Source organism: Balaenoptera physalus, assembly GCF_965194825.1.
Source record: "Balaenoptera physalus genome assembly, chromosome: 18".
Taxonomy (NCBI): Eukaryota; Metazoa; Chordata; class Mammalia; order Artiodactyla; family Balaenopteridae; genus Balaenoptera; species Balaenoptera physalus.
This window is the reverse complement of record NC_138899.1, coordinates 60,352,171-60,366,921: the sequence shown is the minus strand read 5'-3', so window position 1 is coordinate 60,366,921 and position 14,751 is coordinate 60,352,171. Positions and strand designations below refer to the sequence as shown.

The following is a 14,751-nucleotide window of genomic DNA, read 5'->3' as shown; positions in this document are numbered from 1 at the left end:
ATGCCTGTTACTATGTTATTTCTGTTCCCTTTGGGCCAAAGACACCTGTGTCTTTCATTCCTTGGCAAGGCACACAGTAGGCACTCAATAAGTATTTTTTAAATGGATACAGGTATGTGTGAGTTTTTGCTCCTTTTGGGAAATGAAGGCCTTTCAGGATACTCTATGTCACATGCCCCGGGTAGGACTTCTAACGGGAGAGTGAAATTTGACATGACCGGATTCCCCATTTGTGCCTCACCACCACCCCTGCCCACTCCCTGCTCCTCTGAACACCTGAGGCCTACAAGGTTTGAGCTTTTTATGCAGAAAAGCAACACATTTCTAATTGATAAGAGGCATCCCCTCCGTGTTCAGGTTGTAGCCAGTCCCAAAGAAATCTCCCAGCCTCCTCTGAGGTACGAACTCATTTACTTCCAGGATCCAGACCACTATCTGACACCCCAGGCACACAGCCCCACGTCTCTGAACTCTCCGATTTCCAAGCCAAGGCTGGCGTCGCAGGCACATGACCTGCAGGCACACAGGCCCTCACACTTAGGGCCCTGCACTTGCTTTTAATGCTCTGCTGTCACTGCCTTGAAATCCTTAACAATTTTAGAACAAGGATCCCTGCATTTTCATTTTGCACGGAGACCCTCAAATGATGTGGCCTCTCCTATTCAGAGACATCTCGCCTGGTGAAAAGAAGTGGGCGATCACTACACAGCTCGTGTCATGAGCCATCAGAATCCAAAGCTCCCCGTGTGGAGGACACAGGTCTGTTGCCCTCCTATGGGGCAGTGGGCTCCGTGCAGCGTCATTGCAGAGTAACCTGATGGGTCTCTGCAGGCAGCATGATCCCACTTTAAGAAAACTGAGGCTCAGAAAGGCAGCCTAAAGCCTTCCCGCTAATAAAGACAGAGCTGGATATAGAGCACAAACCAGAAAATCCATGATTTTAGCATTCCGACAGGAGAAAAACATGAGCATATCCATGTCCTCTTTTATCACTACCAGTTCAGAAATGCTTTATACTAATTTCTAATTGATACTCAGGAACAGCAGCTGGGCTCACATCAGCTCTTTCCCCTGGACAAATCATTTCCACTCTGGAAGCAAGCACTGGAGGAGGACTCCTCGGAGGGAGACTGAGGCCCGCTTCCAAACTTCTCACAAAGGTCTTTTATTGACTCTGCCCCTGCCCACCTCTCTCTCACTTTCCTGAGGAAAAGCTCCCCCTGTGAGCTCTAATGAGCGGCCCCTTTAGTTCCTCAGGTGCGCACAAGCGTGGTTCTCCTTCCCCACCCCCACCTCTCCATCCTCACTGACACCACCTCAGACACCTTCATCTCCCTAGTGTCCCTGACTCCCATCCTCTCCTTTCTCAGTCCTTTCTTCATATTGTTTCCAGCAAAATCTTTTTAAAACTCTTCACTGGCCCTCCATTGCCTCCAGGAAAATCCCACATTCCCCATGTGGCTTAGAAGGCCCTCACTTTTTCCTCTCCAGACACACTGGCTTTTTGGTTATTCATCAGGGCCAGGCATCCCTGCCACAGGGCCTTTGGACGTGCTGTCCTCTGCCTAGACCACTCTTCATTCCAATACCCTTGTGATTTGCTCCCTCACTTTATTCAGGTCTCTGCTTAAATGTCACCTTCTCAGAAACAGTTTCCTTGGCTACCCTTTACAAACCAGTGCACACGCTTGCACGCACATGTGTGCGTGCACACACACACACAAACACATTCACGTCATTTTCCATCCTTCTCACCTGCTTAATGTTTCTTCAGGGCACTCCTAGCCACTGGCATGTGAAGTTTTTGTCTGTTCACTTGTTTAACACCATCTCCCCTACTAGAACAGGCAGCAGGGAATGTGGCATCCCCAATACCTAGGACAGTTTGTGGCACACGAGTACACAATAGATATTTACTGAGTGAGTGAATAAAGGAATGCTCTAGCCCAGCCTGCCTCTCCTGAGTCGCCTGTCATCACTAAGCCGTTCCCAGACTAGCCTTCAACCATGTCATGCTTACGCTAGGAATTCTGCCTGGCATACTAGAGAAAACTTCCACCAGGAGTGTCCTCCACCGCCAGGCCTGGATATGGTCCCTGTGAGCTCTCGCGGCACCCTCTGTGCTGGTTCGCAACTTCGGGGTTCCCCGGGTGAAATTCGAAATTAGCCCCCGTAAGCAGAGGGCAAGGAGAGACCGAAGAAAGAGGCAGCCCGCTCCAGATTGGTAGGTGGCAGGTTTAATAAGCAAGAGAACTTAACATTCGACGCTTGTCTTGGGCGGCGCCAAGACTTGCAGATTTCCACCTCCGCCCACGAGAATCTTAAAGTTTAGATGGAGGCCTTACCTGGCTTCAGGCACGTATCCCTCCAGATGGGCTCAACAGCACACTGCTCGCAAAGCTGCGTCCTTGAAAAGGGCTCGCACTGTGGGAACCACGGGCAGAACGTACATTCCAAGGACGGGGAGGGGGTGGGGAGCCTTCCATTGCCCCGGCCAGCTCGCTGGTCAAGAAGCGGTCACGTTCTCTCCGAGACCTCCTCCAACACTGTGTTGGCCCCAGTGGTGGGACAACCAACCTCTCTTAACTGACCTCCCCCAAACCTAGTTGCCGAGGGAACCGGGCCCTCTTCCGGGGAACAGCATCCTGGCTGATACCGACCGCGCCGGAAGCTCCTCCTACCGCTGCGCCCCCTGGTGGTCGGACACCCGCCAAGGGTCCCTGGGAGCGGGGACTGTTCCCGGGGGTCCTTACGGGTTTACTCCCCAAATTCAATTGTTATAAAAACGGACCAAAATGAAGATAAAAAGAAACTTTCTGTTGCTGTGAAAACTAAGTGCAATGCTTTTAAGATGTCTCAATAAGAAAATAGCTTTTAAAAAAACTGCTTTGAACAAGATGTGGACCAAACATACACAGAAGATTGGGGCATATACAGAAATTTTTTTTAAGTCTACAATTCTGCACTCAGACTATGTAGAAATTGCCAAAACTGAAAGTTATAGATAATAAATTATGAATGGGGTTTAAGCAAAAATGACCACAGAGCCCTGCACTTAAAAATGGTGTTAGTACACATTTCTGCTTTAAGTTAAAACAAGCATGTTTAAGGCATGTTTCCTTTTTTTTAATGACTCCCCACTTTAGCCTATTTTTTCCCATTAACAGAATCAGCAGCCACACTTGTTACTGGCATGTGGATGGTGTGTCACCCCTCACATCCCCGTCTGGACCAGGTGGTCTTCACCGTGGTGTCTGGCATCTGGCACTGAGCTGGCACATCATAGGCCCCTAAAAAATGTCTGTTGAATGAATAAATGAAAAAAAATGAGAGAGCTTGACGGAATATGGCCAATATCCCAAATCCTCAGGCTCTCTTTGGTGCCCTGAGAGAAATAGATCTAAGTTTTCTTTCTCTTTCCTACCAAAGACTTATTTAACCAAAGGGCTACAGAGACCACTTTCACATTCCACTTATGTAATCTACCACCACAAGATGAGGAGTCTGAGAAAGAAGTAGTCGAACAATCTCATCGTCTTGTTCGCCGTAAGAAGACGCTAGAAATACACACAGACTGGATAAAGAGCAATATTAAGGTAAGTGTGACAGTTGGTGTTTGCACTTTGCACAGGGCTTTTTTTTTTTTTTTTTTTTTGGCGCAGGTAAGACATATACACACACCATCAGGGAGCTGTCAGGACCAATATGTACAACATGAGTACAAACAAGAAAAATATGTCCCATGTATAGAGGCACACCTGAGTGTGTGGGTCATCACAGACTGACTAGGACTTGTACTAGGGGTCGTTGAGATTCTTCTCCTTGTAGGGCCTACGTTAAGCAATTGGGTGGGGTTGGGAGTAGAGGAAATATATATTATAATATATAGGTCCCTCCCCTAACAAATTTAAAATCTATATCGAAAAGCAATCACATAGGGACTTCCCTGGTGGCGCAGGGGTTAAGAATCCACCTGCCAATGCAGGGGACACAGGTTCGAGCCCTGGTCCGGGAAGATCCCACATGCTGCGGAGCAACTAAGCCTGTGCGCCTGTGTGCCACAACTACTGAAGCCCACGCGCCTAGAGCCCCATCCCCCACCCTGTCCTGCCCTGGAGCTTTTGTTCCTGGAGCATCTGTCTCCTAACCAATTTTAAATGTCCTTCCTGCAGCCAGGGGGAAGGTTCTCCCCAAGATCTCTAAGCAAAGGATCCTGCCTAACCCACCATTCACGTAGGCTGCCCAAAAGGCCCATGAGGAGTGGGACATTTGGTTGTTTTTTGTTTTTACAAATGGGCGATAAATTCCAAGTAGTTTGCTGAGTCAGGTAGCACTGTTTATAAGTGTGTGCTGGTGTTCAGGCAAAATCCAGCCCAGCCAGCATCTCCGCAGCAGTCAGGGAGAGATCACAGACAGACAGGAGCCAAGGAGAGCTCAGGGGCAGACAGAGAGACAGCAGTAGGGAGAACTCACAGACAGAAGGCAGCTGTCTCATAGCCTAGGGTCCTGCCTATAAGGCACTGTTTTCTCTCTAGTAGAACTGAAGGAAGGCCAGAGATGTAGTCTCTTCTCTCTTAACTTTTAGCTCTTAACCTCATACTTTGTCCCCAAGCCGACAGTGATGAGATTTGGGCTTTTAGATGTGCTATTTGTGATATATTTCCCAGTGAGAGAAAATGTGACAACTCTACCTCTGTGTCAGAGATTTTCCTTTGCCCATGGGGTCCTTATCATTAGGAAAATGTCATTCCATGACAAGTGAATTTGACAAGAAGGAAGCGTCTTGAGAAATTCTGGCTTTCAGGTGGCTTTTGAAAATAAGACCTAAAATACAAAATCCTCTCCCCTGAACAATATCTAGAAGCTTCTTACGAGCTATCAATAAGGAAGAAACCAACCACGGATGTCCTTATAAAGCACTTTTTTTTAGGTTTGAAAAAAAAGAGAGAGAGAGCAGTGATTTGCAGAGTAAATGTGCCAGGTGGCTGGGAGCTTAACGGCTAGAGGCAGTGTGTTTCCATGGGGGCAGGGGGGAGGGATGGGAGGCAGACCGTGGGAGTCTGGCTGCCCTCTCACTGGAGAGCCTTGTGTAGGTCAGGTAGCCTCTCTTAAACAGGGATTAATGACAGTGTCTCCTCCATTGGGTCACTGTGTCATGGAAGTAAGGTGCTGAGCGCAGTGCAGGGTAGGGACACAGCAGCTACCTCACAGCGAGATTCCTGGGCATTTAAAGGCCACACCCTGCAGGGCCCATAGCGGCTCCTCCTCAACCAGCTGCCCCTCTTTCTTTCATTGTCTGAGATTTGGGCATCCTGCTGTGAGCTCTCTTGAACAAAGGATTCTTCACCTGTTAAAAATCAGAGCTCGAAAACCACTGACCTGACATCTAGTTAGAGTAACACGGGACACAAGATGACTTCAAAAGGCGTCCTGCTACAAACACCTGGGAAATTTAGACAAAACGTAAAAAGCATCCTTTTAAACGCAGAGTGTATAAGAAAGTGCGGGAGGTAATACCAGAAATAGAAACTGGAAAACGAGAAGAGTGAGAGCGAGAAGAGTGTGGGTGAGGTGGGTGTGTCCTGGTGGAGGGGAGGGGTGGGAAGCAGGAGAAGACCTGTTATCCTGTCCTGATAACCCAAGGGCTTGGGTTTTAATGCCCGATGGGGACACGAGGGAGTTGGAGGACAGGCATCCTTCTCAAGCACAAGTGAAATAGCTACAATAAGTGACGACACACTGGGCCACAAAACAAGTCACAGAAAACACTAAAGAGCTGATACCATATAGACTCTGCTCTCTTAACCCTGTGGATTTTAATTGGTAATAATAATAACATAGCCAAAAGCAACTTGTACATGTGCAAATTTTAAAACACTCTTGTAAATAACCTGTGTGTCAAAGAAGAAATCATATCGAAAATTTGAAAGGAGTCAGAACGAAATGAAAGGTAAGTATCTACACTTGGAAGAAAGAGCTAAAACAGTATTTTGAGAGAAATGTTAGAGCTTTAAATGCTTATATTAAAGAAGAGGAGGAAGAGGATTGTGAAGAAGAAGAAAGATGGAAATCGATGAGCTCAATGGTCAATTCAAGGAATTAGAAGAAAAACAGACTCATATAGAAAACCCACAGAAAGAAGACATGGGTAGAAAATAATGATAGGAACAGAAATTGATACACTAGAAAGCAAAGAAATAGAATAAGCAAACCAAAAAGCTGGCTCTTTAAAAAGACTAGTAAAACAGGCAAATCTCCAGGCAAGGTTGATCCAGAAAAACAAAAAAGAAAAGGTATAAATACTATAAAGAATGAAGACAAAGACATGACTAAGAGACAGTAGAGGTTTTTTAAAAACATTATATCGGGACTTCCCTGGTGGCACAGTGGTTAAGAATCCACCTGCCAACACAGGGGACACGGGTTCAAGCCCTGGTCCGGGAAGATCCCACATGCCGCAGAGCAACTAAGCCCATGCGCCACAACTACTGAGCCTGCGCTCTAGAGCCCGTGCGACACAACTACTGAGCCCACGTGCCACAGCTACTGAAGCCCACGCGCCTAGAGCCTGCACTCCGCAATAAGAGAAGCCACCACAATGAGAAGCCTGTGCACCGCAATGAAGAGTAGACCCCACTCGTCACAACTAGAGAAAGCCTGCGTGCAGCAACGAAGACCCAATGCAGCCAAAAATAAATAATGAATAAATTTTAAAAAATAAAATAAAATCTGTGCACACACATGCACAGAGAGATCCATTTCAGCCTGCTCGTCACATAGACAGGTAAACCGAGGCCCTGAGAAGATTCCCACCTGGAATCTCCAGCAAGTTGGTGGTGGTTATGGGTGGGGGAGTGATGGGTGAGTGGCATGCGGGAATCAGAGAGTACGTAGACTGATCTCAAGCCTTCTAGTGACAACACCATGCTCTGATTAGGGACAATCAGCCCCTGCGAACTTTTCACAGGCTTGTCTCTTCTTCCTAGGTACATCAAGGTGATGGAAAAATCATTCTCTACCCCAGTGAGACTGTCTTCCAAATTCTCTTTCCCGATGGATCAGGCCAGATATAGTATCCACTGGAGCACAGGGACACATATGATGCCTGAAAAGTCTGTGATTCAGGGCCGGGGCATGGGTTTTACTGGGGCCTGCGTCCTCCGCAGGGCTCTGCCCTCTCCAGGGGACCCCAAGGGACTACTTGTGCCTTAACCATCTCCCAGTTATCCATCAGGACACCTGGCTATGCTCATCCTCAGTATAAAAGAGGGAAAGTTCACATACATCATTCTGGAAGACAGTGAAAATATGTGTGTCCGGGCCCTTATCAACAACTCTGGCCATGCCACCTTCTATGATGAAAATGGAAACATCTGGTAAGCTTGGGTCATGAGTCTCAAACACCCCTCCCTGAGGAGAAGCAGTGGTGATTAAGGTTTTGATTCCCAGTCTGCACAGCTGTCCTCTTTCTGGGTAAGCCTCTCTTTCTCTCTCTCATTCACTTATGAATTCATTCATCCGACTCACACCTGGGGAGATGGGTATCATGATGGGCCAGTAAGACAGGTCCCTGACCTCAGATGGCACACTATCCTTTTTGCACCATTGCTTCCCCACCAGGAAATAGCAATCACGGACTCAAAGCTGGAGTAAGGTGGGACCCTTTTTGTTTCAGCTCTCTATATCATTTAAGAATCAAACTTCATGAGAATTACCTTAGAAAGACCCAGTGACCCTCTGTTCCAGGTGCCTCGAAGAGAAGGGTATGGTGAGTGCTTTGGAGGGGCGTGTATTGTATTTTTAAAACATAACTTCTAAATATTTCATTGTAACTAACTTAGATGTTATGTTCCCATTTCCGGTAATGGTGGGAAACCTCATCTTACCAATTCGAGGTAATTCAGTCACTTCAGAATTTTTCTCCACCTCCTTGGTGTAAGAACTCTGTCTTTTCAGGATTTCTCCCTTGCCTTCTGTTCTAAATGGTCATGGGGTGGGAAATGCATATTGTCTTGAACCAACTTTATACTTCTTGATAGTCAAAGCCAAATTTTATTTTAATTCCAAAAAAATATTTTCATTCTCCAAACCTTGGTTTTTAAGAATATTTTCTCCGCTATGAGGTTTTTCAACACCATTTCCTAGTTGACTACTTTGTTCTCAAGGGTATCTGCCCTTCCTGAAGGGCACTTTGTATAGAAATTGATGTCTGAAATACTACAAAGCTACAGTAATCAAAACAGTGTGGTACTGGCACAAAAACAGACATATGGATCAATGGAACAGAATAGAGAGTGCAGAAATAAACCCACACACCTATGGTCAATTAATCTTCAACAAAGGAGGCAAGAATATACAATGGAGAAAAGACAGTCTCTTCAGCAAGTGGTGCTGGGAAAGCTGGACAGCCTCATGTAAATCAATGAAGTTAGAACACACCTTCACACCATACACAAAAATAAACTCAAAATGGCCTAAAGACATATATATAAGACATGACACCACAAAACTCCTAGAAGAGAACATAGGCAAAACATTCTCTGACGTAAATCATAGCAATATTTTCTTAGATCAGTCCCCCAAGGCAAAAGAAATAAAAGCCAAAATAAACAAATGGGACCTAATCAAACTTATAAGCCTTTGCACAGCAAAGGAAACCATAAACAAAATGAAATGACAGCCTACAGACTGGGAGAAAATACTTGCAAATGATGCAACCGACAAGGGCTTAATATCTAAAATATACAAACAGCTCATACAACTCAATATCAAAAAAATAAACAACCCAATCAAAAGAAGAAGACTTAAATAGACATTTCTCTAAAGAAGACATGCAGATGGCCAATAGGCACATGAAAAGATGCGCGACATCACTAATTATTAGAGAAATGCAAATCAAAACTACAATGAGGTATCATCTCACACCAATCAGAATGGCCATTATTTAAAAACCTACAAACAGTAAATGCTGGAGAGGGTGTGGAGAAACAGTGCAGTCCCTCCTGCACTGTTGGTGGGAATGTACACTGGTGCAGCCACTATGGAGAACAGTATGGAGGTTCCTTAAAAAACTAAAAATAGAGCTACTGTATGACTCAGCAATCCCGCTCCTGGGCATATATCCGGAAAAGACGAAAACTCTAATCCGAAAAGAAATATGTACCCCAATGTTCATAGCAACACTGTTTACAATAGCCAAGACATGGAAGCAAACCAAGTGCCCATCAACAGACGAATGGATAAAGAAGATGTGGCATATTTATACAATGGAATATTACTCAGACATAGAAAAGAATGAAATAATTCCATCTGCAGCAACATGGATGGACCTAGAGATTATCATACCAAGTGAAGTAAGTCAGAGAAAGACAAATATTATATGATATCACTTATATATGGAATCTAAAAAATAATACAAATGAATTTATTTACAAGACAGAAACAGACAAAAAAAAAACAAACTTATGGTTACCAAAGGGGAAAGGGGAGGGGGAGGGACAAATTAGGAGTACTGTATTAACAGATACACACTACTATATATAAAATATATAAACAACAAGGATTTACTGTATAGCCCAAGGAACTATATTCAATATCTTGTAATAACCTATAATGGAAAAGAATCTGAAAATATATATATAAAACGGAATCACTTTGCTATACACCTGAAACTAACACGATATTGTAAATCAACTCTACGTCAATAAAAAAAATTTTTTTAAAGAAAGAAATTGATGTCTAAAAGGGGGAAGAAAGTACTGGATACCAGAAGCATCAGGGAGCGGGGACCAGAAACTCAGTCAATTATCTCCAATAGCATCTGCTACATACAGTAGGGCCTCTTCTCCCTAATGACACTTAAATTTTATGGCCACAAGAGACCTAGGGAAAATCTACTTTCATATTCTTGTTGAGGAAACTTAGGTGCAGAGAAAATGATGAGTCATTCGCCCCAAGCCATATGTAAAATCACAGGCGAGCAGTTTTATGGAATTTTGCCTCAGCCTGAAGTAAAGCATTCTTTTAAATTATCAAATAAAGTTTGCAAGATAAACAACATCTTATCCCAGCGCATCGAAACCCAAGGGGAAGGATGGTGCTCAGAGCTGGGGAATGGCTGTCCCCCGCCTCGAGATTCTGATCCTGTAGGTCTGGGGCGGGGCCTGGAGATCTGCATTCTTTAAAAGCTTCCCAGGGGATTGTAGGGGTTGGCTGGTGCTGGAGCCCAGGCCGGCGTGCCCACCCGTCTCCCAGGGCTGTGGCACCCACTCGGGGCTGTAAGATAAAGACAGGGGACTCCGAGGGAGCACATCCTGTCCCCTCCAGGGGCGGCTGTCGTGTGACACCACAGACCGTTCCTGGGACTCCAGGAAAAGCCTCAACTCCATGAGGAAATGGGCCCAGAGGTCCTGTCCTGGGGGAGAGCAGTGACCAGTGGTTCAACCTCTCTTCCTCTGGGCAGCCCAGCTTCCAGGCCCAGGCACTCGCCTCGTGGTCCCCTCCTGGCCCGGGAGCCCCTAACTTCTCATCTCCCGTCTCTTTCCTCGGGACCTGCAGACCTCTTGCCTTGGAAGTTTTTCGGAGACTGTGTTGACCCCTTCACAGCTCCTGATTCTCCAGAGTGGGAGACACACCTCCCTTTCTAACCCTGGACTCCTCCTTCACGGGGAAACTGGGCAGCTTACAACCAAGAGGCTGTGGGAAGTTGAAAGAGAATCGGTTCTGCTCAGAGTGGGCCCCGAAAATCTTAGCAAGGGGCCCGGGGAAGCCTCCTGCCCCCAGGGCCACAGGCCAGGGCCCGGGCCCCCGAGGGCCTCCGCTCTCACCCGCCACCCGTCAGGGGCCCCCACGGCAGGAGAGCCTCCACAGACGTGTCACTGCTGCTTTCTCTTGCCCTTCCTTCCTGCTGCTGGCCGGGCAGACTGAGTGGGAGAAGAGAAGCGATCCCACCCCCGGCTTCCCTGGCAGGGCCCGGGCGCTCTGCACACAGGCCGGGAGGCCCCAGGCGGCCCCTCCGCGCTCAGCTGTAAGCAGTTCATTGCCAAGGCTTTCTTACTGCCTCTCCCAAGGGCAGCTGCATCTTCTCTCTCTGGGTCAAGCTCTCATCTCATTTGCCTTCAACCAAAGCGGCGCCATGGATGGCATTTCAGCCATCAGAGACCTGGATGGGAGAGGGACTGTCCCTGTGTAAAGCCTCACACCCATCACACCTGAAAGTTCACACCACGGGGCAGAGCGGGCTCCCCAGGCCCAAGCTGCTTCCGCCCTCGGGGGTGGCGGCACCGGAGAAGACTGCTCCCACCACAGAAGGACTCGGCCCCTGACCGACCTCACGGTCAGAACTGCAGGCCCTTCGTCACTGGGAGAGAGATCCTGTGGCAAAGGCCCTCCAAGCCATTTGGGAACATTCGGCTGCTGCACCAGGGCCCCGCCGACCCTCATCACTGCCGGGAACCCCGCGGCTCCCCTGGTCCAGCCCCGCCTCCCTCCTCCTTTGCAACACAGGCCCTGGGAAAGATGGAGCACCAAGCTGATTGGAGGACTGACTATTTCTTGGGTGGTTTTTTGATTCCATCTCCTCAGGGAAGGCAGAAGGCACGGCTGAAGTTTGCCGGCTGTGCGGAAACTAAGCATCACCTCCACCCTCCAGGCCCACGCTTGAGGAACCGCAGAACAGGCCTCCCTCCAGAGCTCAGGGTCCCACACAGCAAGGGCCCCAGACCTGCCTAAACTCGGGGTCCCTAGTGGTGGGTCCCGCCAGCTCCGCAGTTTGGGTCTTTACACCCCCTGGGAAGAAGCCTTCAATTTCACACCATTTCTGGGTGTTCTAGACCCCAATTTCTTGAGGGAGCCTTAGCCCAGAACTGGATACCTCCAGGCTGAGACAGATCCTAACCCTAGAAAATGGGGAGAGCCTCGTGCAAAAATTCTGATGGGAGCCATTTAAAGGGTTAGAAGCTAGTGGGGATCCTTTCCCCTGCAGAGTGAAAGAAGATTCCTCTTTGCCCTCCTCTCCATCAGTGATAATAAGGAGATCCTAATGTTCACCGACTTATTGCTTTGTACGGGCATTTAATCCTCACAAATACCCTATGAGTAAAGCACTGTTATTATCTGCATTTTACTGAGGCACAGAGAGGTTAAGTAACTGGCCCAAGGTCACACAGCTTGCAAGTGGCAGAGCCAGGCTATGAACCTAGAAAGTCTGGCTCCAGAGCCCAGGTTTTTAATTCATTACATGCATCACAGCCACTTGTCTAGGTAAAGAGAGATGTGGTTGGACAGGCTGGGGGGCCCCATGGTGAAGGGACTTAATAGTTTGCACTTGGCTCAATGGGCAGTGGGAAGCAACAGGAGGACCCAGCGTTGGGGAGTGACCAGAAGAAGTTCTCCTTATTGGAAGTGAACAAGGCAGCCGTTAGTAGGCCTGAGCCGGCCTCTCCCTCCCAGCATCCTACAAAGCCCCTGAACACCCCAGACGAGGCCTGGCAGGTGGTCTGATTAATCCGGGCTCCCCCAAACCCTACCTTCTCCTGACTAACCCAGGTCCCAGATTCTCTTCCCTTCTGCGTTTGGTTCCCGAGAGAAGTTGCTGCCCGTCAGCACCAATTCTCAAGACAGCCCTGGCGGGACTCAAAAAGCAGAAGCCAGGGCAGAGGGGTATGGTGGGCTTGAAATGCCAGGAAAGGACGGCTCGAAGGAGAGCAGGGCCTGGGCTGGAAGAGGGAGGAGCCCACCACCCCTCACTCACCCACAGCTGTTTACACGGGCGCCGGGCACAGCGCGGGGCAGGGTCCGCCCGGGAGCCAGACAGAGGGGGACCCTTCCCTCCCGACCACAAGTTACATTTCCATTTTAGTGGGACGGACGGATGATAAGCAAGCCCAGTCGATTCTCATTATTCAAGATAGTTCTGTTCTATAAGGTCTCCAGAACATGAACTAGCAAACCCCGAACCATTGCTCCCAGGGGAAAGATGCAAATGCATACATTGCACATAGAGTCACAAACACGCACAGAGCACTGAAGGATTTGAGTTGCCTGATGTGCACATTCCCAGCTGCTTTGCCTTCTTAATTCAGCTCTTGACGAGGGAACCAGAGGATGGAGCCAGGAGGAGCAGGGCACGTGATTCCAGGAGCTTCAGTTCTGGGGCCGCCGGTTGGAATCTACCAGGATGGGTTGTTTCTAGTATGTAAGGTTATCTATGTGTGATATATACACACACCTATTTCTCCAGGGAGCAATGGTTCAGTATTCGCTAACTCTGTGTTTGAGGCAACTTTATAGAACCCAACTACACCAAATAATGAGAATCAATGTGCATTAGTAAATTATAGGAAGGAAATTAACAAAGAGATGGAGATAGTCATATAGGGACTCAGGGGGGCTTCAGGAAGGGCTTCTCTGAGGAGGTGACATTTAAGCTGGGACTTAAAGCATAAGCAACCACGCCAAGCAGGGTGGGGAGTCGTCTCCAGGCAGAGGGAACAGCACGGCAAAGCCATGAGGAGTTCAAAAGCATGCGTGACCCGGGAACTGAAAGGAGCAATTGGGCGTGAGGGGCCAGGGGCACCAGAGCAGACTGAACATGGACAGGCCAGGGCTGAAGGGCTGCGCCTAGATGGGTTCACCTCCTTGTTGGCATTTCTCCCACCTGCCAAGGCCCCATGTTGGGGGGGAAAGAGCAAGGGTGGGAGGGGAGGAAGGAGGGGCGGGCTTGCATCCCTGGGAGAGGCTGTGCCCTCGCCCCCATGTTGGAGGAAAAGAGCAGGGGTGGGAGGGGAGGAAGGAGGGGTGGGCTTGCATCCCTGGGAGAGGCTGTGCCCTAGCCCCCAGGGCCCAGTGCTGTGGCTGCCTGATGCCTTCTTGGTCTAGGTTGAACCTGAGCCAAAACCTGGGCTACTACTTCGCCAGAGACAAGTACCAGAAGGCCTGGAACTGGTGGGATCTGAACCTGCACATCCACGCACCCCCCGTCCAGCCCATCTCCTTGAAAATCAACCAGTACATCAAGGTACAAATAAGGAGCCAGGATAAGATCACCTTCCGCTTCAACCACAAAAAGAAGCACATTTGCTTAAACCTAGGCACCAAGTACAAGGTAAGGTCTCAACTCCCCACATCTTCTGCCAGGTGGGGAACTACGTGCACGCAGGCCACTGCTGGCTTGAACTGGTCCATGCCCAGGCCTCCAGGCCATGTTCTTCAACACTCCAACCCCTAGGGAAACGAGGCCCCCTTCCCTGACCCGATGCTTGACCATATACAAAGCAGTCATTTAACTTCCGAACACTTATCATTTAACATAAGATTCGGAGCTGAGGAAACTGACATTCTCATCCCAGCAAGACCCAGACACGCTCCAAGGGAGCCCCAGATGGATGTGGGGCTCATAGGCAGACACCGTGAGGGCCTCACTCTCCTGCTGTGCTAGGGAATCCAAGGGGAGAAGCTGGACGCCCCCAGGAGGGCACAGCCTTTGGAAGGCAAGTCACACCAGGGCCCAGCAGCTGGCCACCCTTTGGTTTGGGGTCAGGTTGGGATGTGGCCACGGGCACAGGCCAAGTGAGTGTCTTAGGGAAGCAGCAGAAAGGTTGCTGGTGGTAGTAGGGCTGGGTTCACAGATTCGCCCTGGAGAGTGACGTTTCCAGGGAAGACTCGGTCATGGCCACAGGGTCCTAATCCTGACGCGGGGGAAGCTTGGTGCCCAGGTAGCATTAACCCTCACGAGCCGCCTGTGAATTCCCA

At 48.7% G+C, this 14,751-nt stretch overlaps 1 protein-coding gene across 1 annotated transcript in view; it reads left to right on the top strand.

Annotated features, from left to right (window-relative positions):
• ERICH6B (glutamate rich 6B) overlaps positions 1-14,751 on the top strand; it is a 61,549-nt gene that overhangs the window by 42,140 nt on the left and 4,658 nt on the right. The window contains exons 10-12 of the mRNA XM_082434987.1: positions 6,987-7,072; positions 7,224-7,376; positions 13,879-14,104. Coding sequence (XP_082291113.1) covers positions 6,987-7,072; positions 7,224-7,376; positions 13,879-14,104 — 465 coding nt within the window. The remainder of the gene's footprint in view (positions 1-6,986; positions 7,073-7,223; positions 7,377-13,878; positions 14,105-14,751) is intronic.